The 23498-nt window shown below is 45.4% G+C and overlaps 1 protein-coding gene across 1 annotated transcript in view; it reads right to left on the bottom strand.

Moving 5' to 3' along the window:
- Window positions 1–475: 475 nt before the first annotated feature.
- LOC110501656 (adrenodoxin-like) overlaps window positions 476–23498 on the bottom strand; it is a 32847-nt gene continuing 9824 nt past the window's right edge. Inside the window, exons 3-5 of the mRNA XM_090215849.1 lie at window positions 8041–8165; window positions 3031–3160; window positions 476–2036 (exon numbers count right to left, since the gene is read on the bottom strand). Coding sequence (XP_090071975.1) covers window positions 1922–2036; window positions 3031–3160; window positions 8041–8165 — 370 coding nt within the window. The 3' untranslated portion in view covers window positions 476–1921. The remainder of the gene's footprint in view (window positions 2037–3030; window positions 3161–8040; window positions 8166–23498) is intronic.

The following is a 23498-nucleotide window of genomic DNA, read 5'->3' as shown; positions in this document are numbered from 1 at the left end:
GAAATAAAGCTGAAATAAATAATTCTCTCCTATTCTGACATTTCACATTCTTAAAATAAAGTGGTGATCCTAACTGACCTAAGACAGGGAATTTTTACTAGGATTAAATGTCACGAATTGTGAAATACTGAGTTGAAATGCATTTGGCTAAGGTGTATGTAAACTTCCGACTTCAACTGTAAATCAATCTTCCCTATTCCATTCTGACTCATGTATGAATATGTTTAACCTATATTTCCTTCCACTTGTACCTACCCATGAACCCTCATCTCACCCCTCCCCTGACGTTGCTACCTCTTTACTAGCCTCTCTCTACGTTTCCATTTGTCTACCCTGTCCTCACACATCTCCTTCTACCCTAGTCACCTAACCCCTTTGTCCATACCTTTGCCGTCTTCCCCTTTCTCACACCTTTACTCCGGTCTCTCCCCTCCCTCCCTCTCTCTCAGTGACGGTTGATTGATGTGTTTGTCAGCAGCTCTCTCTCAGAACAAATATGACATCATCACTGAGAGACACCTCAGATGAGTGACTGTGTCGAAGCCACTTCTTTTCCACTGCTCCCACTAATAACCCCTCTGAGCCTGACAACACATTCCACACGATCCATCTTTGAGTTATGTCTCAATTAGAACTAGGGGAAAGCAGAGGCAACATAACACACATTTCTCAGGGGGTAAAGGAGGAGTCTGACAAAATGAGAAGAGTGCAACAGTGTAGAGATGCTGAACACAGAGGAAGAACGCTCAGAATGTTAGAGATTATAAATGTGAAATGTTTTGTAAAGTTAGTATTATAGCTTAGGCCTACCTGAACGTGGGTGACAAGGTGGAATGACAAGGTAAAATGACGGTAAGAAATAATATATAGAGTGGATGCATTGATCATAATAATTAGGAAAACTATTTTATTTCAGCATTTCAACAATACAAAATATTTTATCTATAAACAAAACTTGACATTCGCTTACTAGCTATTTACTGTAGGTTACTAGCTATTTACTGTAGGTTACTAGCTATTTACTGTAGGTTACTAGCGGAACACAGGAGTGATGTTTGCTGATAATGGACCTCTGTACGCCTATGTAGATATTCCATAAGAAAACTGTTTAACTTTTAACAAGGCACACCTGTTAATTGTAATGCATTCCAAGTGACTACCTCATGAAGCTGGTTGAGAGTGCCAAGAATGTGCAAAGCTGTCATCAAGGAAAAGGGTGGCTACTTTAAAGAATGTCAAATATAAAATATATTTTGATATATTTAACACTTTTTTGGTTACTACATGATTCCATATGTGTTATTTCATAGTTTTTATGTATTCATTATTATTCTACAATGTATAAAATAGTAAAAATAAAGAAACACCCTTGAATGAGTAGGTGTGTCCAAACTTTTGACTGGTACTGTATATCACTTGCACTTCTAGAGGCCTTAACAAAGGCTTCTAAACTGGCAGTGAATGCAGGGCAAAACAGACCAAAGAACATGGCAAATACTAAACCATTAAAGGTTTAACACTTGCTGCCACTCCAATCTGTCCCTTACTGTATGCACATTCAATTGTTGAGGCACTGCTACCACTGTATCAGTTAAATTGGTACCTCACTCTCACTAACCGGTGGAACAAATGCAGCCTCTTACAAGGCACACCTCATAATATGTTAATGAAAACAACAATACCATGAACCCACTACAGGGAAGGGTACAGTATTCTGTGGGGTGGAATTACAGAACCATTGGAAATATAGCACTTTTTAACAGGAATGTACTGTTAAACTAAGTTTCTTAGGAATTGTAAGGTATCAATTAATCAGTTACGCCTAAAACCACCCAGCTTGCATTTAGATTTAGGGCAATTAATCATTAATATAGTACTTTACTGTTAGTTTTGTATAATACTGTAAAAACAACAAGATGCTTTACAGTGTAGGTCCAGTATCATCAGACCGCCGCATGTCGTTCACCCGGTCTGGCACACGGACCGTTATGCCCTCCAGATCTCTGGATAGGCAGACCTGACAACCCAGACGAGACCTGCAGGACGGCAGACAGCAGGTACAGGGACAAGGTCATTAGACACACTTTATTAACAGGGAACCATGTTGTCAAATCTATTCCCTTCCCACTAGCACCTGGTTTGGCTCTTTTGTGGTTAAGGCCCAGGCTGGTCTCATGCACTTTGTGACAAAATCATTTATAAAATAAAAATCTACAAACATCTAATTTGATGCTACAGACAGTTAAAGCAAACACCAAGTCTTAAAAGTCTGTGGTGGAGGGGTTAATAATAAAAAAATATATCACACATACACTATGTTCACATTCACATGTGAATAGACCTTACGTAAGATGTTATGTTATCATTCCAAATGTGTGAGTTACTGTGTAAACTGTTTGTTTTAAACTGGGATGGGAGCCATGTGGGAGAAGCACATCCTCATTAGTAGAGAAACCCACAGTCAGTATCTGGTATTGATGTGTTCCAGAGAATCATGTTAGATATGTTAAAGGTCAGCCAGGGGAAAACTCTGGTCTTGACCAGGTTAAATGTTATAGACAAACAAGAGTCTCAAATACAAGGTTGCTGAGACAGAGCACATGTGAGGGAGAAAACACACATTTGATATGCATTATAATCATACTGATTTGATTTGTCACCTGAGGGGAATTAGTACCCTTTTCATACCTAACTAATTATATTCTAATGTGAAGTGAATTGGAAAGAAACAATTATCTTAAATTAATCAAACTGTGGTTATCTTTAATCTGCTCATCTCACCCGGCAACTGAACCTCTTGATCTCTATTGGCTGGAAGCCTGCATGAAATAATGTGATTTATCAGCAGGTTAAGCTGTGGGCCAGGCTCAACATGTACATGGGTGTTCTATGTGTGGGAGAGAGTACATACTATGTGATGTGTATGCATCAGCAAGCGTGTCACTCATTTGTCTGTGAGGCCTTTAATAGGCCAGAATCATCTTCCCGCCAATGTGTGTTTTGGAATGTGTGTGTATGTGTGTGACTCACGTATCAGTGAGGCCAAAGGCCAGGTCCAGCATATCATTCTCCTCATCAGTGATGGGCCCCAGCTGGTTGTACACCTTCTGATCCAGGATCACATGACAGGTGGAACAGGCCAGGGTCCCCTCACACGCACCTGGGGAACACACATTTAAAATCAAACTGTTAAGGGATGATGTATATCAGGATCTATCAGTAGAAAACAGCCCAGTCCTAGAGGGGAAGTACTTCACTGACTTTCCGTTCATATGATTGAAACCACAGGACGTACACATCGTATTACCTTTAACCTGCAGAGAGAGAGAGATATGTAAGGCCTAGCACATAAAGGGGTATCATTCCAGCTGAGGATGTCAGGAGATTAAAAAAAAATAGGATATGTAAGGATGAAGTTCTGAAGGCACTGGATTAATGTCTACTCTAATGCATGGAACAGTTTATACTGTGAGGAGAGAGGAAGAGGTGAGAGGTTGTGAGAAAGCTTTACATCAGCCCAACCCACGGACCTGCCCAGAAACACTACAAAAATCAGTTCAGCCTATCAAAAGCACATTCCATTCAGGGGACTGACTTCCTTCTGCAAGAGCATGTCGCTTGTAACGCGAGGGTAGTGGGTTCGAGTCCTGGGGCAACCCATACATAAAATGAGGGGGCGCAAACAACGCAAAAAAAGCCCATTGATCGTCTATTACCAGAATGCTAAAAAAATGTGCACAGGTAATAGCCAAATCACATAGATGCCATTAGCTAAATGCTAACGAGCTAAAACTAACCAACTAATTGCAAAGACAGGCAAATCCAGCTCAAGTTATACAAGCATAGCTAGTAGCTACCCAATGTAATTTTCAGTGAGTGTGGATACTTACAAGCCAAAGTGAACGAGACAAATTGTGCAAATGAACAAAGTTGTGATTCATGGTTTTCTGAAGGAAGAGCAGCATGTGTACAGAAAGCAGATGGGAGAAGAACGGAGGAGGGGAAAAAAACAGTAGTAGAAAGCACAGAGGAAAAAATGTCAGCTGTACAGAACTCATCCAGAACTCTGACTTCTGGCAGAAAAATATATATATTTATTTAACTAGGCAAGTCAGTTAATAACAAATTATTTTTTACAGTGACGGCCTACCACGACCAAACCCTGCCCTAACCCGGACGACGTTGGGCCAATTGTGTGCTGCCCTTTGGGACTCCCGGGACTCCCGATCACGTTGTGATACAGATCAAATCAGGGGCTGTAGCGACACCTTAGACCACTGCGCCACTCAGTAACTTTATCACCTCATGTGCGTTGCACAATAAAGACTCACCAATAGATAGATATAAAACACTATGGACTCACCAGCTCCTGCTTTCTCCCGTTATGCTATTTACACACAAACACGTCAAATCAAATTTATTTGTCACATACACATGGTTAGCAGATGTTAATGCGAGTGTAGCGAAATGCTTGTGCTTCTAGTTCCGACAATGCAGTAGTAACCAACGAGTAATCTAACCTAACAATTCCAAAACTAATACCTTATACACACATAAGTGTAAAGGGATAAAGAATATTTACATAACGATATATGAATGAGTGATGGTACAGAACGGCATAGGCAAGATGCAGTAGATGGTATCGAGTACAGTATATACATATGAGATGAGTAATGTAGGGTATGTAAACAAAGTGGCATAGTTTAAAGTGGCTAGTGACACATGTATTACATAACGATGCAGTAGATGACAGAGTACAGTATATACATATACATATGAGATGAGTAATGTAGGGTATGTAAACATTATTTTAAGTAGCATTGTATAAAGTGGCTAGTGATATATTTTACATCAATTTCCATCAATTCCCATTATTAAAGTGGCTGGAGTTGAGTCAGTGTCAGTGTGTTGGCAGCAGCCACTCAATGTTAGTGGTGGCTGTTTAACAGTCCGATGGCCTTGAGATAGAAGCTGTTTTTCAGTCTCTCGGTCCCTGTTTTTATGCACCTGCACTGACCTCGCCTTCTGGATGATAGCGGGGTGAACAGGCAGTGGCTCGGGTGGTTGTTGTCCTTGATGATCTTTATGGCCTTCCTGTGACATCGGGTGGTGTAGGTGTCCTGGAGGGCAGGTAGTTTGCCCCGGTGATGCGTTGTGCAGACCTCACTACCCTCTGGAGAGCCTTACGGTTGTGGGCGGAGCAGTTGCCGTACCAGGCGGTGATACAGCCCGACAAGATGCTCTCAATTGTGCATCTGTAGAAGTTTGTGAGTGCTTTTGGTGACAAGCCAAATTTCTTCAGCCTCCTGAGGTTGAAGAGGCGCTGCTGCGCCTTCTTTACGACGCGGTCTATGTTGGTGGACCAATTCAGCTTGTCCGTGATGTGTACGCCGAGGAACTTAAAACTTACTACCCTCTCCACTACTGTCCCATCGATGTGGATAGGGGGGTGCGGATACGTGACTGGCTCAACTGGGAACTACGGTAAGGTGAAATGAAGAACGCAATCTGCTTCATCCCCTAACGTATTGCACAAGTTGACTGCTGGTATTTACTTAAAATGTAGCTACAAAATTCAAATAAATAGTTTTGGCGGTATTGAAAAACCATCCCATGGCTTTTCCCCCCAATACCCCGGGTATACCACCCAAGACTAGAGACTAGAAATAGACCTCCAGTGGCCTTCGTTTACTGCTCTCTCCCCCTCTCTCTCTAGACAGGAGGATGAGGAGTCCTGACATCTGCAGGGGAGGACAGAACCCCAGACAGGTTTTCCCCCTCTTTCTACCATGGCACTCTTTCAGGGATCCAGATTGTATCATGTCAATGCCTAAATAGGACAGATGCGCAGGAGAAATGAGCTGGACAGAGAAACAGAGGGAAAGATAGAAAGCCTTGCAAACATCAAAGGTGATGTTGCTGACGCATATTGTGCTCACCGCCTCTTTCCCTCCCTCCCTCGGTTCTCTCACTCTGTCTGGATAGAATGCTTGATGCTGGGGCTCATCCATATAAAGCCATGGAAACATTTAGTAGAAGTGCCAGAGGTAACTGGGCAGCATGTTAAAGTGCCACTCTTGGTGAGAGAGTGACAGTCTAACTACACGCCCTAATATGGAAATAATGCCATGTCATCCTCTGGCTTCTTCATCAGCTTCTTGTAGGAAATATATATTGGATCTTATCAAATAAACACAGCATCAGAAATATGGACCCACATTGGCAATTGTCAGGATGCGAACAGTATCCATAAGCCACTGGCACAATCCACTGGCACAATTACCGTATGACAGTGTAACTGACGGTTGTGGATGAAGACCGTCATAACCGTTTATTTTTTGTTCAACAAACTGACTGAAGATGGGATGGCTGGGCATTTGTGTGGTTGAGTCCGTTTCGGTGGAAACATGGACTCTTAACAACGTGATGAAACTTTGTTGCTCCTTGCTGAAACAAGGAAGGTGTTGTAGCAAACAAGTATTCAGTTGCCTATGCAACAGCCCCCTCCCTGCAGCAGCACACATCGAAATAGAATGAATAGAACAGGCTTGGAACCCCTAACCCTGGCAATTTGACTGGTAAACTCATGGGTGCACTCGCAATGGCTGCCTGGTATTGTGATGCAATAATTTCCATGGTAATGTGTACTGAACAAAAATATAAAACGCAACATGTAACAATTTCCAAGATTTTACTGAGTTAGAGTTTATATAAGAAAATCAGTCAATTTAAATAAATTAAATTGGCCCTAATCTATGGATTTCACATGACTGGGATTGTAGATATGCATCTGTTGGTCACAGATACCTTTAAAAAAAAGGTAGGTGTTTTGCCTCATGCAGTGCGACATCTCCTTCACATAGAGTTGATCAGGCTGTTGATTGTGGTCTGTGGAATGTTGTCCCACTCCTCTTCAATGGCTGTCTGAAGTTGCTGGATATTGGCGGGAACTGGAACACGCTGTAGTACACTTCGATCCAAGCATCACAACATGCTCAATGGGTGAAATGTCTGAGTATGCTGGCCATGGAAGAACTGGGACATTTTCAGCTTCCAGGAAATGTGTACAGATCCATGCAACATGGGGCCATGCATTATCATGCTGAAACATGAGGTGATGAATGGCAAGACAGGATCTTGTCACGGTATCTCTCTGTGCATTCAAACTGCAATCGATAAAATGCAATTGTGTTTGTTCTCCGTATCTTATGCCTGCCGACACCATATCTTCACCGCCACCATGAGGCACTTTGTTCACAACATTGACATCAGCAAACCTCTCACCCACACAACGCCATACATGTGGTCTGCGGTTGAGAGGCCGGTTGGACGTACTGCCAAATTCTCTAAAACAACGTTGGAGGCGGCTTATGATAGAGAAATGAACATTCATTCTCTGGCAACAGCTCAGGTGGACATTTCTGCAGTAAGCATGCCAATTGCACACTCCCTCAAAACTTAAGACATCTGTGTCATTGTGCTGTGTGACAAAACGGTGGCCTTTATTGTCCCCAGCACAAGGTGCACCTGTGTAATGATAATTCTGTTTAATCAGCTTTTTGATATGCCACAGCTGTCAGGTGGATGGATTATCTTGGCAAAGGAGAAATACTAATAGGGAAAAACAAATTTGTGCACAAAATTTGAGAGAAATAAGCATTTTGTGTATATGGAACATTTCGGGGATCTTTTATATCAGCTCATGAAACATGGGACCAAAACCTTACATGTTGCATTCATATTTTTGTTCAGTGTATAATGTTCATTCAAATTATGCAGATTTGGCTCATGCAATGGAATATTTAGTCATGTCTGAATCAATGAATCACAGCACATAATGGGTACACTTCCTACTTTGCTCCTCGCAATGGCCGCCAGTCCACCCATTATGCTATCATTGACTTGAATTGGGACGCCAGTTCTCTTCATTCTATGACAGCATAATGTGTGTAAAAAAAAAACTGACCGCAGTCATTTGGCAGGCCAATTATGTCATCCAAGATTTCATGACCATCACAGCATTAGGTACACCACACTTACCAAAACCTTCAATATCTAGGTTTTGTTCGACCACCAGGTCTAGAAGACTGTCGCCCTTGGCACTCGAAGTGGTGATCTTCCGCCCATCGCGGTTGATGAAATAGACAGTCACCTTCTCCTCTGACCTAGAGTAGGATAGAGAAAGTGAATGGAGACAGAATGAGAGAGAGAACCAGGGTTCTTTTCAGGTGAGCCACGAATAACATAATACAAAAAAAAAACATTTTGGCTTGCCTTTGAACCCAACTAAAAATGAGTTTGCATGACATATGTTAGCGTTGCCAGGATATTTCGTTACCTTTGAAGTCTCAAAAGGTAACAAAGTATACAGGTAATGCACTGGACTCCGACAGTCACTCAAAGTATAGACTACCAACCGCTGTCAAAGATGCTGAAATGTTGACATTTATGTGGCTGCATGCCTATGATAGGCTTTCTGTGGTGCCAGGGCAATGGATAAATGTTTATTGGTAGGCCTATTTGGTCGTCATTTCCTCATGTTAAGTCTAACAGTTCACAAAGCTATACACTGCGTCGCAATGCTGCCATTTTTAGACTGTTGGCTGGCGGCAATAATGTAAATTACTTTTTCAGTAAATCAAGTTGGAAATTCAAACATTTCAGATTGTAAAAATAAATGTTCGATGCAACAGCATACTAATCAGCTACCAATAGATTTTTATAGGCTACCTGAACCTGCCTGACATGAGCCGTCCTCTCACTCTCTCCCAGTTCGGATAGAAAGTTGTTGTGAGTAAAACCAGTCTATTAATGGCAAATAACAGTCAGTCCACCCTCAAAACACTAGTTTACCGTATTTAGCTGCTATTTACAAACTTTATGAAAATTACACATCAAATAGCCTAACAATGAGGAAAAGAGTAGTCGGCTTGAGGATAAATTCAGCCACTATTTATTGTTGAACTTACAGCCTACACAAATGGCCTGCAATATTTAAGGTAAATTTAATTAAATTAAATCCAATTTGAGAGACTCCTCATTTTTTGTGTGTAAATGTTTTCAACATGGCCTGAATGTCCAGGTTGCTGGACCGACTGTTTTCTGTTTTCCGAGTATTGCCAACCCAGACAGTCTTTCCAGTGACATTGTGTATTACACTCAGTGGCCTGTTTATTGGGCATTAGGCTCACAGAAATGGTTCGCTCCTACAGACAGTCACGTGGCCATGGCTTGCTATATAAAGCAAGCAAACAGGCATCCAGTTACTGTTCGATTGAACATTAGGATGGGCAAAACGAGTGGGGGGAGGGAGGGGGGGGGGGGGGGGGGGCTGACGCAGTACTAGATGGGTGTACCTAATAAACTGTACACAATTTAAAAACTTAGTCTTGAATGATGCATGCATGCACTCCGTAGCCGATGTGAGGAAGAGCTTTAAACAGGTCAACATTCACAAGGCCGCAGACAGATTACCAGGACGTGTACTACGAGCATGCGCTGACCAACTGGCAAGTGCCTTCACTGACATTTTCAACCCGTCTCTTACGGAGTCTGTAATACCAACATGTTTCAAGCAGACCACCATAGTCCCTGTGCCCAAGAACACCAAGGTAACCTGCCAAAATGACTACCACCCTCAGCACTCAAGTCTGTAGCCATGAAGTGCTTTGAAAGGCTGGTCAAGGCTCACAACACCATTATCCCATAAACCCTAGACCCACTCCAATTTGCATAGCGCCCCAACAGATCCACAGATGACGCAATCTCGATTGCACTCCACACTGCCTTTCCCACCTGGACAAAAGGAACACCTACGTGAAAATGCTATTCATTGACTACAGCTCAGCCTTCTACACGATAGTGTCCTCAAAGCTCATCACTAAGCTAAGGACCATGGGACTAAACAGGTAACAACCCATCTGCCATGCTGATCCTCAACACAGGGGCCCCTCAGGGGCGAGTGCTCAGTCCCCTCCTGTACTCCCTGTTCACCTATGACTGCATGGCCAAGCACGACTCCAACACCATCATCAAGTTTGCAGACGACAACAGTGGTAGACCTGATCACAGACAATGATGAGATCTGACAGTGTGGTGCCAGGAAAACAACCTCTCCCTCAACACGATCAAAACAAAAGGAGATGATCGTGGATTACAGGAAAAAAAAAGTAGGTCCAAGCACGCACCCATTCTCATCGATGGGGCTGTAGTGGAGCAGGTTGAGAGCTTGTCCACGTCACCAATGAACTATCATGATCCAAACACACTAAGACCGTCATGAAGAGGGCACGTCAACGCCTATTCCCCCTCGGGAGATTGAAAAAATGTGGCATGGGTCCTCAAAAAGTTCTACAGCTGCACCATCGCAACTGCTTGGCCCTAAAAAGCCTTCCAGCCACCCTAGTCATATACTGTTCCCTCTGCTACCACACGGCAAGTGGTACCGGAGCACAGTCTAGGTCCAAAAGGCTACCCAGACTATTTGCATTGACCCCCCCCCCACCATTTTTATGCTGCTGCTACTCTGTTTATTATCACCTTATATTACCTCAATTACCTTGACTAATTTGCAGAGGCACAATTACCTTGTGCCCCTGCAAATTGACTCTGAACTGGTACCCCCTGTATATAGCCTCGTTACTTATTTTATTGTTGCTCTTTAATTATATATTTTTTAAGTATTTTATTTAATTAATTTTTTACATCAGTTTATTTTAGTAAATACATTCTTAACACTTATTTTTCTTAATCTACATTGTTGGTCAATGGCTTGTAATGTAAGCATTTCACTGTGAAGTCTACACCTGTTGTATTCAACATGTGACAAATACAATTTGATTTGATGCATGCCAATATACACTGAGTGTACAAACATTAAGAACACATTCCTAATATTGAGTTGCATCCACCCTTTTTTGCCCTCAGAACAGCCTCAATTCGTCAGGGCATGGACTCTACAAGGTGTCGAATGCATTCCACAGAGATGCTGGCCCATGTTAACCCCAATGCTTCTGACAGTTGTGTCAAGTTGGCTGGATGTCCTTTGGGTGGTGGACCATTCTTGATACACACAGAAAGCTAATCAGGATGAAAAACCCTGCAGTGTTTTTGACACAAACAGGTGCACCTGGCACCTACTCTATACCCCGTTCAAAAGGTACTTAAATATTTTGTCTTGCCCATTCCCCCTCTGAATGGTACAAATACACAATCCATGTCTCAATTGTCTCAAGGCTTAGAAATAATTTTGTTAACCGGACTCCTCCCCTTCATCTACACTGATTGAAGTGGATTTAACAAGTGACATCAATAAGGGATCATAGCTTTCACCTGGTCAGTCTGTCATGGAAAGAGCAGGTGTTCATAATATTTTGTACACATAGTGTATACCAGAGATAAGGGACTGTTGATATTGCAACCACAGAACTCAAACGCCGGTTCACCAGTATGAACGAAATCCCTTTTTTCAATAACTGTTATCCGCTAAAGATCTGTTTGAATCTGCCAATTTATTGGCTGTCCAGTATCCAGACTACCTGTCCCCAGAGCTTCCTATACAGTTCATCTCTTTTCGTAACGTGTTGAGGCCGTCCATTAAGAATGAGGCTCAATTAAAGACGTTGCGGAATTTGTATTTGAAGCACCCTTCTGCCAGGTTTCCCTGATGTTGCTACAACAAGCTGTTTTTACCATCCCTGTAACTGTCACTTCTGCGGAGAGATCGTTTTCTAAACTAAAACCTTGAACTCATAAAGACCTACCTAAGAAGCATTAGGGTATCGGTCTGATATGGGCTTTTGAACACCTGAGTAAACTCCACTCACTGCACGGGCGCCATCATAGCCTTGACCAAGGCATTTGTTCACCGATATCCCTTTAAACATCAGTAGGGCCTCCCGAGTGGTACAGTGGTCTAAAAAAGACACTGCATCGCAGCACTAGCTGTGCCACTAGAGATTCTGGGTTCGAATCCAGGTTCTGTCGCAGCCGGCTGCGACCAGCAGACCCATGGGGCGCGGCGCACATTATTAATCCAAGATGGCGTAGCAGTCGGAAGTGTGTGTTGTCTTGTCTCAAGTAAATATAGTTTTTTCGTATATATTAAATCTACTTTCCATCTACGTACTAAATATACTCTCCTGCAACCAGCCTCACCCAATGTGATAAGGATCTGCTATTTTAATACTTTAGAATCGGAACCCCCATCAGAAGCTAGCCAGCTAACTAGCTACTAGTCAGTTAGCCACTGCTAGCGGTCTTCACCGTTAACTCGGACAACAGCAAGCCTTAGCTCGGTCAATACCTGCCAGTCTGCACAGAGCGATATCAACCCAGAGCATATCGGACTGCTTTTTCTCTACCACATCTCCGGATTCCTACTGCAAGCTCTGAACTTTTACACCGGCTCATCGCAGCTAGCTAGATGCAATCCGTGTGGATACTCCTGGCTAACATCACTGTCCCGAAGCAAGCACCAGTTAGCCTTGAGCTAGCCTTGAGCTAGGCCCATCTCCCGGCTAGCCGAAGAGGTCCACCAGCCAATTCTTGGGCTACAATACCTCTTCTGCCAATTGGCCTGGCCTACTTACTGCCGACACGGAGCCATGCCGATTCATCATGACTGGTCTGCTGACGTAATCTTCCGAGGGGTTTTCAATCAGTCTCTTCCGTTGCGACGTCACCAGAGGCCCATCTGCTAGCCCCGGCCCGCTGGCTCGCCTAGCATAGTAGAAACTACTGAAATCGTCTCCCTGAATAATCTATTGCTACTCATTGGACCCTATGATCACCCGGCTACACATGCTTCTCCCTAATGTCTATATGCCTTGTCATGGCTGTTTTGGTTAGTGATTGTCTTATTTCACTGTAGAGCCCACAGCCCAGCCCAATATGCCCTAGTTAGCCCCTTTGTTCCACCCCCCACACATGCGGTGACCTCACCTGGCTTAACTGGTGCCTCTAGAGACAAAACCGCTTTCATCGTCACGCAATGCCTAGGTTTACATCCACTGTACTCACATCCTAACATACCCTTGTCTGCACATTATGCCTTGAATTTATTCTCCCACGCCCAGAAATCTGCTCCTTTTACTCTTTGTTCGACAAATTCTTATAGCCTTTAGCCGTACCCTTATCCTACTCCTCCTCTGTTCCTCTGGTGATGTAGAGGTTAACCCAGGCCCTGCAGCCCCCAGCACCAATCCCATTCCCCAGGCGCTCTCATGTTGACTTCAATACCCATAAAAGACTTGGTTTCATGCATGTTAACATCAGAAGCCTCCTCCCTAAGTTTGATTTATTCACTGCTTTAGCACACTCTGCCAACCCGGATGTCCTAGCCATGTCTGAATCCTGGCTTAGGAAGGCCACCAAAAATCCTGAAATTTCCATCCCCACATTTTCTGACAAGATAGAACTGCCAAGGGGGGCGGAGTTGCAATCTACTGCAGAGATAGCCTGCAAAGTTGTGTCTTACTATCCAGGTCTGTGCCCAAACAATTCGAGCTTCTACTTTTAAAAATCCACCTTTCCAGAAACAAGTCTCTCACCATTGTCGCTTGTTATAGACCCCCTTCAGCCCCCAGCTGTGCCCTAGACACCATATGTGAATTGATTTCCCCCCCATCCATCTTCAGAGTTCGTACTGTTAGGTGACCTAAACTGGGAAATGTTTAACACCCCGGCCGTCCTACAATCTAAACTAGATGCCCTCAATCTCACACAAATTATCAAGGAACCTCCCAGGTACAACCCTAAATCCGTAACCATGGGCGTAACCATTTTTCTACGGCTGGCCATGCTTTCCACCTGGCTACCCCTACCCCGGCCTTAGATACCATCCTGACTAACTTACCCACTAAATACGCCCCTGCTGTCTTCAACCAGGATCTCAGCAATCACTACCTCATTGCATGGGTCCGCGGTCAAACGACCACCCCTCATCACTGTCAAATGCTCCCTAAAACACTTCAGCGAGCAGGCCTTTCTAATAGACCTGGCCCGGGTATCCTGGAAGGATATTGACCTCATCCCGTCAGTAGAGGATGCCTGGTTGCACTTTAAAAGTGCTTTCCTCACCATCTTAAATAAGCATGCCCCATTCAAAACATGTAGAGCTAATAGCAGATATAGCCTTTATTCACCCCAGGCTTGACTGTCCTTGATCAGCACAAAAACATCCTGTGTCGTTCAGCATTAGCATCGAATAGCCCCCGCGATATGCAACTTTTCAGGGAAGTCAGGAACCAATATACTCAGTCAGTTAGTATATTTTCCAGTTTCCCAGCTGCCCACTGCACTGAGGACAGGAAAGCCTCACCACCGATAAATCTACGATAATCGATCATTTCAAAAAGCATTTTTCTATGGCTGGCCATGCTTTCCACCTGGCTACCCCTTCAAAATCTCAGCACTCCTTGCAGCAACATGCCCAAGCCCCACCACCGATTCTCCTTCAACCAAATCCAGACAGCTGATGTTCTGAAAGAGCTGCAAAATCTGGATCCCTACAAATCACCTGGGCTAGACAATCTGGACCTTCTCTTTCTAAAATCATCCGGCAAAATTGTTGAAACCCCTATTACTAGCCTATTTAACCTCTTTCGTATTATCTGAGATCCCTAAAGATTAGAAAGCTGCCGCGGTCATTCCCCTCTTCAAAGGGGGAGATACTCTAGACCCAAACTGTTATAGACCTATATCCATCCTGCCCTGCCTTTATAAAATCTTCAAAAGCCAAGTTAACAAACAGATCACCGACCATTTTGAATCCCACCGTACCTTCTCCACTGTGCAATCTGGTTTCCGAGCTGGTCATGGGTGCACCTCATCCACTCTCAAGGTCCTAAACAACATCATAACTGCCATCGATAAAAGACAGTACTGTGCAGCCGTCCTTCATAGACCTGGCCAAGGCTTTTGACTCTGTCAATCGCTGCATTCTTATCGGCAGACTCAATAGCCTTGGTTTCTCAAATGACTGCCTCTCCTGGTTCACCAACTACTTCTCAGATAGAGTTCAGTGTGTCAAATCGGATGGTCTGTTGTCCGGACCTATGGCAGTCTATGGGGGTGCCACAGGGTTCAATTCTCGGGCCGACTCTTTTCTCTGTATATATCAATGATGTCGCTCTTGCTGCTGGTGATTCTCTGATCCACCTCTATGCAGACGACACCATTCTGTATACATCTGACCCCTTCTAGTGGTCAACCGATTATGATTTTTCAACGCCGATACCGATTATTGGAGGATCAAAAAAGCCTATACCGATTAAAAATTGGCTGATTTTTTATTTCATTTGTAATAATGACAATTACAACAATACTGAATGAACACTTATTTTAATTTAATGTAATACATCAATAAAATCAATTTAGGCTCAAATAAAAAATGAAACATGTTCAAGTTGGTTTAAATAATGCAAAAACTAAGTGTTGGAGAAGAAAGTAAAAGTGCAATATGTGCCATGTAAGAAAGCTAACGTTTAAGTTCCTTGCTCAGAACATGAGAGCACATGAAAGCTGGTGGTTCCTTTTAACATGAATCTTCAATATTCCCAGGTAAGAAGTTTTAGGTTGTAGTTATTATAGGAATTATAGGACTATTTCTCTCTATACGATTTGTATTTGATATACCTTTGACTATTGGATGTTCTTATAGGCACTTTAGTATTGCCAGTGTAACAGTATAGCTTCCGTCCCTCTCCTTGCTCCTACCTGGGCTCGAACCAGGAACACATTGACAACAGCCAACCTCGAAGCAGCGTTACCCATGCAGTGCAAGGGGAACTACCACTCCATGTCTCAGAGTGAGTGACGTTTGAAACACCATTAGCGCGCACCCCGCTAACTAGCTAGCCATTTGACATCGGTTACACCAGCCTAATCTCGGGAGTTGATAGTCATAAAGTCATAAAGTCATAAACAGCGCAATGCTTGAAGCATTGCGAAGAGCTGCTGGCAAACGCAGGAAAGTGCTGTTTGAATGAATGCTTACGAGCCTGCTGGTGCCTACCATCGCTCAGTCACACTGCTCTATCAAATCATAGACTTAATTATAACATAACACAGAAATACGAGCCTTAGGTCATTAATATGGTCGAATCCGTAAACTATCATCTCAAAAACAAAAAGTTTATTCTTTCAGTGAAATACGGAACCGTTCCGTATTTTATCTAACGGCTGGCATTCATAAGTCTAAATATTCCTGTTACATTTGTCATGACGTTGGCCTCTTTGGGTATAGCAAGCCCCATCCCCCTCTCCCTGCCTCCCCCTTTCCTCCTTCAACTAGGTTGCTGTGGTCAGAGAGACATCGTAAATTCCTGAGGATCTCCTCATGGAGATCGTCTCTCCCGAGTCCGTATGGGAGTTGCAGCGATGAGACAATTGGATATCACGAAACTGTGGAGAAAAAAAGGGTAGATAATATAAAATAAAACATTCAATCAGTAGAAAAAAATACAAATTAAGGCCTTTTTCAGTCACTTTTTCAGTCAAATTTCTGAAGCCCAAGAAATAAACAAACACTTAGATTCCTAGTACATATGGAAATGTACTATTACTTTTTGGAGGGTTACTGTCAAAAAAAGAGACATTGATGACAGGCGCATGGGCCCTCCAGGGCTCGTGGGCAACCCCACCTTTCGGAGGCTGGGAAAGTGTTCGGTATACCAGTGAGGTAATGCTACCCATACACACATCATTCACTTATTTTTCAGTTACTTTCTTTACTACAAAAACAAAGTTGCACTGCTATGTAGGCTTTTAGTGGATGGTGGTCCAACCATGGTGCTGCTATAGTTCTGTCTGGTCACAGTATCCCTTCATCTTATACTGTAGGAACTTCTTTAACACTCTACTTCATCATCTGAGGAAAGCAACACTGTCTGTTGAGCATCCAACACTGTTGTAGTTTGGTAGCCAGAGCACAGCATCCAAACACCATCCACATAACAGACTTTTACAAGGTTGTTTCTGTGTGCTGTACTGTGTGGGCCAGAAGCTCTGGTTTATAGAGTTAGACAATAAGAACACACTTTCTCCGTTACTACTCTCACATGATGAATCACTGTCATAGGGTTTAACAGCGGTAAAACCAAGAGTTTAATAATTGTCATATCAGTCTATGGTCCTCTCCCCTAAAGCAAACAAACAGTCTACATTGTAACCAGGCGACTTGGTTATGTCATGTATTGTCATGTTGTGTCCTGTTCCTGTTCTTTCTCTTCACCCTGTCTCCCTCTGCTGGTCGTATTAGGTTACCTTTTCTTCCCCTCTTTCCCCCAGCTGTTCCTTGTCTTCTCTAACTACCTCGTTCACCCCTTTTCCCACCTGTTCCCTTTTTCCCTCTGATTAGGTCTCTATATCTCTCTCTGTTTCTGCTCCTGTCTTTGTCGGATTCTTGTTTGTGTTATTCATGCCTGAAGCAGACTATCGTCATGTTTGCTGCAACCTTGTCCTGTCCTGTCGGAATCTGCCGGTCCATCTGAGCCTACGTATGTTTTGTCATTAAAGAAGCCCTGTTTACGTTAGTTCGCTTTTGGGTCCTCATTCACGCACCTTAACAGAAGAATCCGACCAAGAATGGACCCAGCGACTTCGGATCCTCTCCACTCAGCCGTCGAGATCCAGGGAGCGATGCTAGGCAGACACGAGCAGGAATTGTCTGCTGCTCGACATGCCGTTGAGACCCTGGCCACCCAAGTCTCCAACCTCACAGAACAGGTTCACCATCTCCGCCTCGATCCACCGGCCACTTCCAGGGCTTTCGAATCTCCGGAGCCCAGAATCAATAACCCGCCGTGTTACTCTGGGGAGCCCACTGAATGCCGCTCGTTCCTCACCCAGTGTGATATTGTGTTTTCTCTCCAGCCCAACACTTACTCCAGGAGCACTGCTCGTGTCGCCTACGTCATATCTCTCCTTACTGGACGGGCTCGTGAGTGGGGCACGGCAATCTGGGAGGCAAGGGCTGAGTGTACTAACCAGTATCAGGACTTTAAGGAGGAGATGATACGGGTTTTTGATCGATCTGTTTTTGGGGAGGAGGCTTCCAGGGTCCTGTCTTCCCTATGTCAAGGTAATCGATCCATAACAGACTACTCTATTGAGTTTCGCACTCTTGCTGCCTCCAGTGGCTGGAACGAGCCGGCTTTGCTCGCTCGTTTTCTGGAGGGTCTCCGCGCAGAGGTAAAGGATGAGATTCTCTCCCGGGAGGTTCCTTCCAGCGTGGATTCCTTGATTGAACTCGCTATTCGCATTGAGCGACGGGTTGATCTTCGTCACCGAGCTCGTGGAAAGGAGCTCGCGTTCTCCGTTGCCCCCCTCTCCGCATCACTACCATCTTCCTCTGCCGGCTCGGGTGCTGAGCCTATGCAGCTGGGAGGTATCCGCATCTCGACTAAGGAGAGGGAACGGAGAATCACCAACCGCCTCTGTCTCTATTGCGGTTCTGCTGGTCATTTTGTCACTTCATGTCCAGTAAAAGCCAGAGCTCATCAGTAAGCGGAGGGCTACTGGTGAGCGCTACTACTCCTGTCTCTCCTTCAAGATCCTGCACTACCTTGTCGGTCCATCTACGCTGGACCGGTTCGTCAGCTTCCTGCAGTGCCTTAATAGACTCTGGGGCGGAGGGCTGTTTTATGGACGAGACCTGGGCTCGGGAACATGACATTCCTCTCAGACAGTTAAGGGAGTCCACGGCCTTGTTCGCCCTGGATGGTAGTCCTCTCCCCAGGATTCAGCGTGAGACGCTACCTTTAACCCTCACTGTTTCTGGTAATCATAGCGAAACCATTTCTTTTTTAATTTTTCGTTCACCTTTTACACCTGTTGTTTTGGGCCATCCCTGGCTAGTTTGTCATAATCCTTCCATTAATTGGTCTAGTAATTCTATCCTCTCCTGGAACGTCTCTTGTCATGTGAAATGTTTAATGTCTGCTATCCCTCCTGTTTCCTCTGTCTCTTCTTCACAGGAGGAGCCTGGTGATTTGACAGGGGTGCCGGAGGAATATCACGATCTGCGCACGGTGTTCAGTCGGTCCAGGGCCACCTCTCTTCCTCCACACCGGTCGTATGATTGTAGTATTGATCTCCTTCCGGGAACCACTCCCCCCCGGGGTAGACTATACTCTCTGTCGGCTCCCGAACGTAAGGCTCTCGAAGATTATTTGTCTGTAGCTCTTGCCGCCGGTACCATAGTCCCCTCCTCCTCTCCCGCCGGAGCGGGGTTTTTTTTTGTTAAGAAGAAGGACGGGTCCCTGCGCCCCTGCATAGATTATCGAGGGCTGAATGACATAACAGTGAAGAATCGTTATCCGCTTCCTCTTATGTCTTCAGCCTTCGAGATCCTGCAGGGAGCCAGGTTTTTCACTAAGTTGGACCTTCGTAACGCTTACCATCTCGTGCGCATCAGGGAGGGGGACGAGTGGAAGACGGCGTTTAACACTCCGTTAGGGCACTTTGAATACCGGGTTCTTCCTTTTGGCCTCGCTAACGCTCCAGCTGTCTTTCAGGCATTAGTCAATGATGTCCTGAGAGACATGCTGAACATCTTTGTTTTCGTTTACCTTGACGATATCCTGATTTTTTCACCGTCACTCCAGATTCATGTTCAGCACGTTCGCGTGTCCTCCAGCGCCTTTTAGAGAATTGTCTTTTTGTGAAGGCTGAGAAGTGCTCTTTTCATGCCTCCTCCGTCACATTTCTCGGTTCTGTTATTTCCGCTGAAGGCATTAAGATGGATCCCGCTAAGGTCCAAGCTGTCATTGATTGGCCCGTCTCTAGGTCACGCGTCGAGCTGCAGCGCTTTCTCGGCTTCGCGAACTTCTATCGTCGTTTCATCCGTAATTTCGGTCAGGTGGCAGCCCCTCTCACAGCCCTTACTTCTGTCAAGACGTGCTTTAAGTGGTCCGTTTCCGCCCAGGGAGCTTTTGATCTCCTCAAGAATCGTTTTACATCCGCACCTATCCTTGTTACACCTGACGTCACTAGACAGTTCGTTGTCGAGGTTGACGCGTCAGAGGTGGGCGTGGGAGCCATTCTTTCTCAGCGCTCCCTCTCTGACGACAAGGTCCACCCTTGCGCGTATTTTTCTCATCGCCTGTCGCCGTCGGAACGTAACTATGATGTGGGAAACCGCAAACTGCTCGCCATCCGCTTAGCCCTAGGCGAATGGCGACAGTGGTTGGAGGGGGCGACCGTTCCTTTTGTCGTTTGGACTGACCATAGGAACCTTGAGTACATCCGTTCTGCCAAACGACTTAATGCGCGTCAGGCGCGCTGGGCGCTGTTTTTCGCTCGTTTCGAGTTCGTGATTTCTTATCGTCCGGGCTCTAAGAACACCAAGCCTGATGCTTTATCTCGTCTCTTCAGTTCTTCAGTAGCCTCCACTGACCCCGAGGGGATTCTCCCTGAGGGGCGTGTTGTCGGGTTGACTGTCTGGGGAATTGAGAGGCAGGTAAAGCAAGCACGCACTCAAACTCCGTCGCCGCGCGCTTGTCCTAGGAACCTTCTTTTCGTTCCCGTTCCTACTCGTCTGGCCGTTCTTCAGTGGGCTCACTCTGCCAAGTTAGCCGGCCACCCTGGCGTTCGGGGTACGCTTGCTTCCATTCGCCAGCGTTTTTGGTGGCCCACCCGGGAGCATGACACGTGTCGCTTCGTGGCTGCTTGTTCGGTCTGCGCGCAGACTAAGTCCGGTAACTCCCCTCCTGCCGGCCGTCTCAGGCCGCTTCCCATTCCCTCTCGACCGTGGTCTCACATCGCCTTAGATTTTGTCACCGGACTGCCTTCGTCAGCGGGGAAGACTGTTATTCTTACGGTTGTCGACAGGTTCTCTAAAGCGGCTCATTTTATTCCCCTTGCTAAGCTTCCTTCTGCTAAAGAGACGGCACAAATCATCATCGAGAATGTTTTCAGAATTCATGGCCTTCCGTCAGACGTCGTTTCGGACAGAGGTCCGCAATTCACGTCTCAATTTTGGAGGGAGTTTTGCCGTTTGATTGGGGCTTCCGTCAGTCTCTCTTCCGGCTTTCACCCCCAGTCTAACGGTCAAGCAGAACGGGCCAATCAGACTATTGGTCGCATCTTACGCAGTCTTTCTTTTCGCAACCCTGCGTCTTGGTCAGAACAGCTCCCCTGGGCAGAATACGCCCACAACTCGCTTCCTTCGTCTGCGACCGGGCTATCTCCTTTTCAGAGTAGCCTCGGGTACCAGCCTCCGCTGTTCTCATCTCAGTTCGCCGAGTCCAGCGTCCCCTCCGCTCAGGCTTTTGTCCAACGTTGCGAGCGCACCTGGAAGAGGGTCAGGTCTGCACTTTGCCGTTATAGGGCGCAGACTGTGAGGGCTGCTAATAAGCGTAGAACTAAGAGTCCTAGATATTGTCGCGGTCAGAGAGTTTGGCTCTCCACTCAGAACCTTCCCCTTAAGACCGCTTCTCGCAAGTTGACCCCGCGGTTCATTGGTCCGTTCCGTATTGCTCAGATCATTAATCCTGTCGCAGTTCGACTTCTTCTTCCGCGTTATCTTCGTCGCGTCCACCCGGTCTTCCATGTCTCCTGTGTCAAGCCCGTTCTTCGCGCCCCCGCTCGTCTTCCCCCCCCCCCCCATCCTTGTCGAGGGCGCACCCATCTACAGGGTCCGTAGGATTTTGGACATGCGTCCTCGGGGCCGTGGTCATCAGTACCTAGTAGATTGGGAGGGGTACGGTCCTGAGGAGAGGAGTTGGGTTCCCTCTCGGGACGTGCTGGACCGTGCGCTGATCGATGATTTCCTCCGTTGCCGCCAGGTTTCCTCCTCGAGTGCGCCAGGAGGCGCTCGGTGAGTGGGGGGGTACTGTCATGTATTGTCATGTTGTGTCCTGTTCCTGTTCTTTCTCTTCACCCTGTCTCCCTCTGCTGGTCGTATTAGGTTACCTTTTCTTCCCCTCTTTCCCCCAGCTGTTCCTTGTCTTCTCTAACTACCTCGTTCACCCCTTTTCCCACCTGTTCCCTTTTTCCCTCTGATTAGGTCTCTATATCTCTCTCTGTTTCTGCTCCTGTCTTTGTCGGATTCTTGTTTGTGTTATTCATGCCTGAAGCAGACTATCGTCATGTTTGCTGCAACCTTGTCCTGTCCTGTCGGAATCTGCCGGTCCATCTGAGCCTACGTATGTTTTGTCATTAAAGAAGCCCTGTTTACGTTAGTTCGCTTTTGGGTCCTCATTCACGCACCTTAACAGGTTAAGTCTTAAGATCAAAGTGTCAATGCTGCTGTCACTAACAAGAAGGGCCAACTCTAGCCTTTTGGGGGCCCCAACATAAGAATTGTTTGGTTGGCTCCCCTCTTGACGGTGTAGAGAATTTTTTGTTTTAAAGTTCATTTCCTGCAATTCTACACATTTCTCCAGCCTGCCCTGTACAGAGATTGCACTCGGTTTCCAAACATTCACAGTGGTGTGTATTTATAGTTTCCAAGGAAAGCCAGGCTTCCCCCCCAAAAACTCAAAAAAATAAAATATATTTTGTCTCTCTGTGTTTCGTAAATGTCCTTCAATTCACAAGGTGCTGAATGTATCTCACCAGAAAACACATCCGAGCGAAACCCGGAGAAGGCGAGTGGGAAAGCTGCTGTTACCGTCGAATACTACTCGCCAATGTGCAATCAATGGACAATAAATTAGACGAGGTACGATCACGAATATCCTACCAATGGGACATCAAAAACTGTAATATCCTATGGTTCACGGAATCATGGCTGAATGACGACATGGATATTCAGCTAGCGGGACATACGTCGGCAAGATAGACATTGCACCGGCAAGATAGAACAGCACACTCCGGTAAGACGAGGGGGGGGGGGGCGGTCTGTGCATATTTGTAAACAACAGCTGGTGCACGAAATCTAAGGAAGTCTCTAGATTTTGCTTGCCTGAAGTAGAGTATATTGTAATAAATTGCAGGCCACACTACTTGCCTAGAGAGTATTCAGCTATACTTTTCGTGTCTGTTTATTTACCGTCACAGACAGATGCTGGCACTAAGACCGTACTCAGTCAGCTGTATAAGGAAATAACCAAACAGGAAACCACTCACCCAGAGGCAGCGCTCCTAGTGGCCGGAGACATTAATGCAGGGAAACTTAAATCAGTTCTACCAAATTTCTATCAACATGTTACATGTGCAACCAGAGGGAAACAAATTCTAGATCACCTGTACTCTACACAGAGACGCATACAAAGCTCTCCCTCCATTTGGTAAATCCGACCACAATTCTATCCTCCTGATTCCTGCTTACAAGCAAAAATTAAAGCAGGAAGCACCAGTGACTCGTTCTAGAAAAAAGTGGTCAGATGAAGCAGATGATAAACTACTGAACTGTTTTGCTATCACAGACTCGAACATGTTCCGGGATTCTTCCGATGGCATTGAGGAGTACACCACATCAGTCACTGGCTTTATCAATAAGTGCATCGAGGACGTCGTCCCCACAGTGACTGTACGTACATACCACAACCAGA

Source organism: Oncorhynchus mykiss, chromosome 22 (assembly GCF_057628025.1).
Source record: "Oncorhynchus mykiss isolate SJ-2025 chromosome 22, ASM5762802v1, whole genome shotgun sequence".
Classification (NCBI taxonomy): Eukaryota; Metazoa; Chordata; class Actinopteri; order Salmoniformes; family Salmonidae; genus Oncorhynchus; species Oncorhynchus mykiss.
Note: the sequence above shows the minus strand (reverse complement) of the source record. Positions and strands in the feature narration are given on the sequence as shown.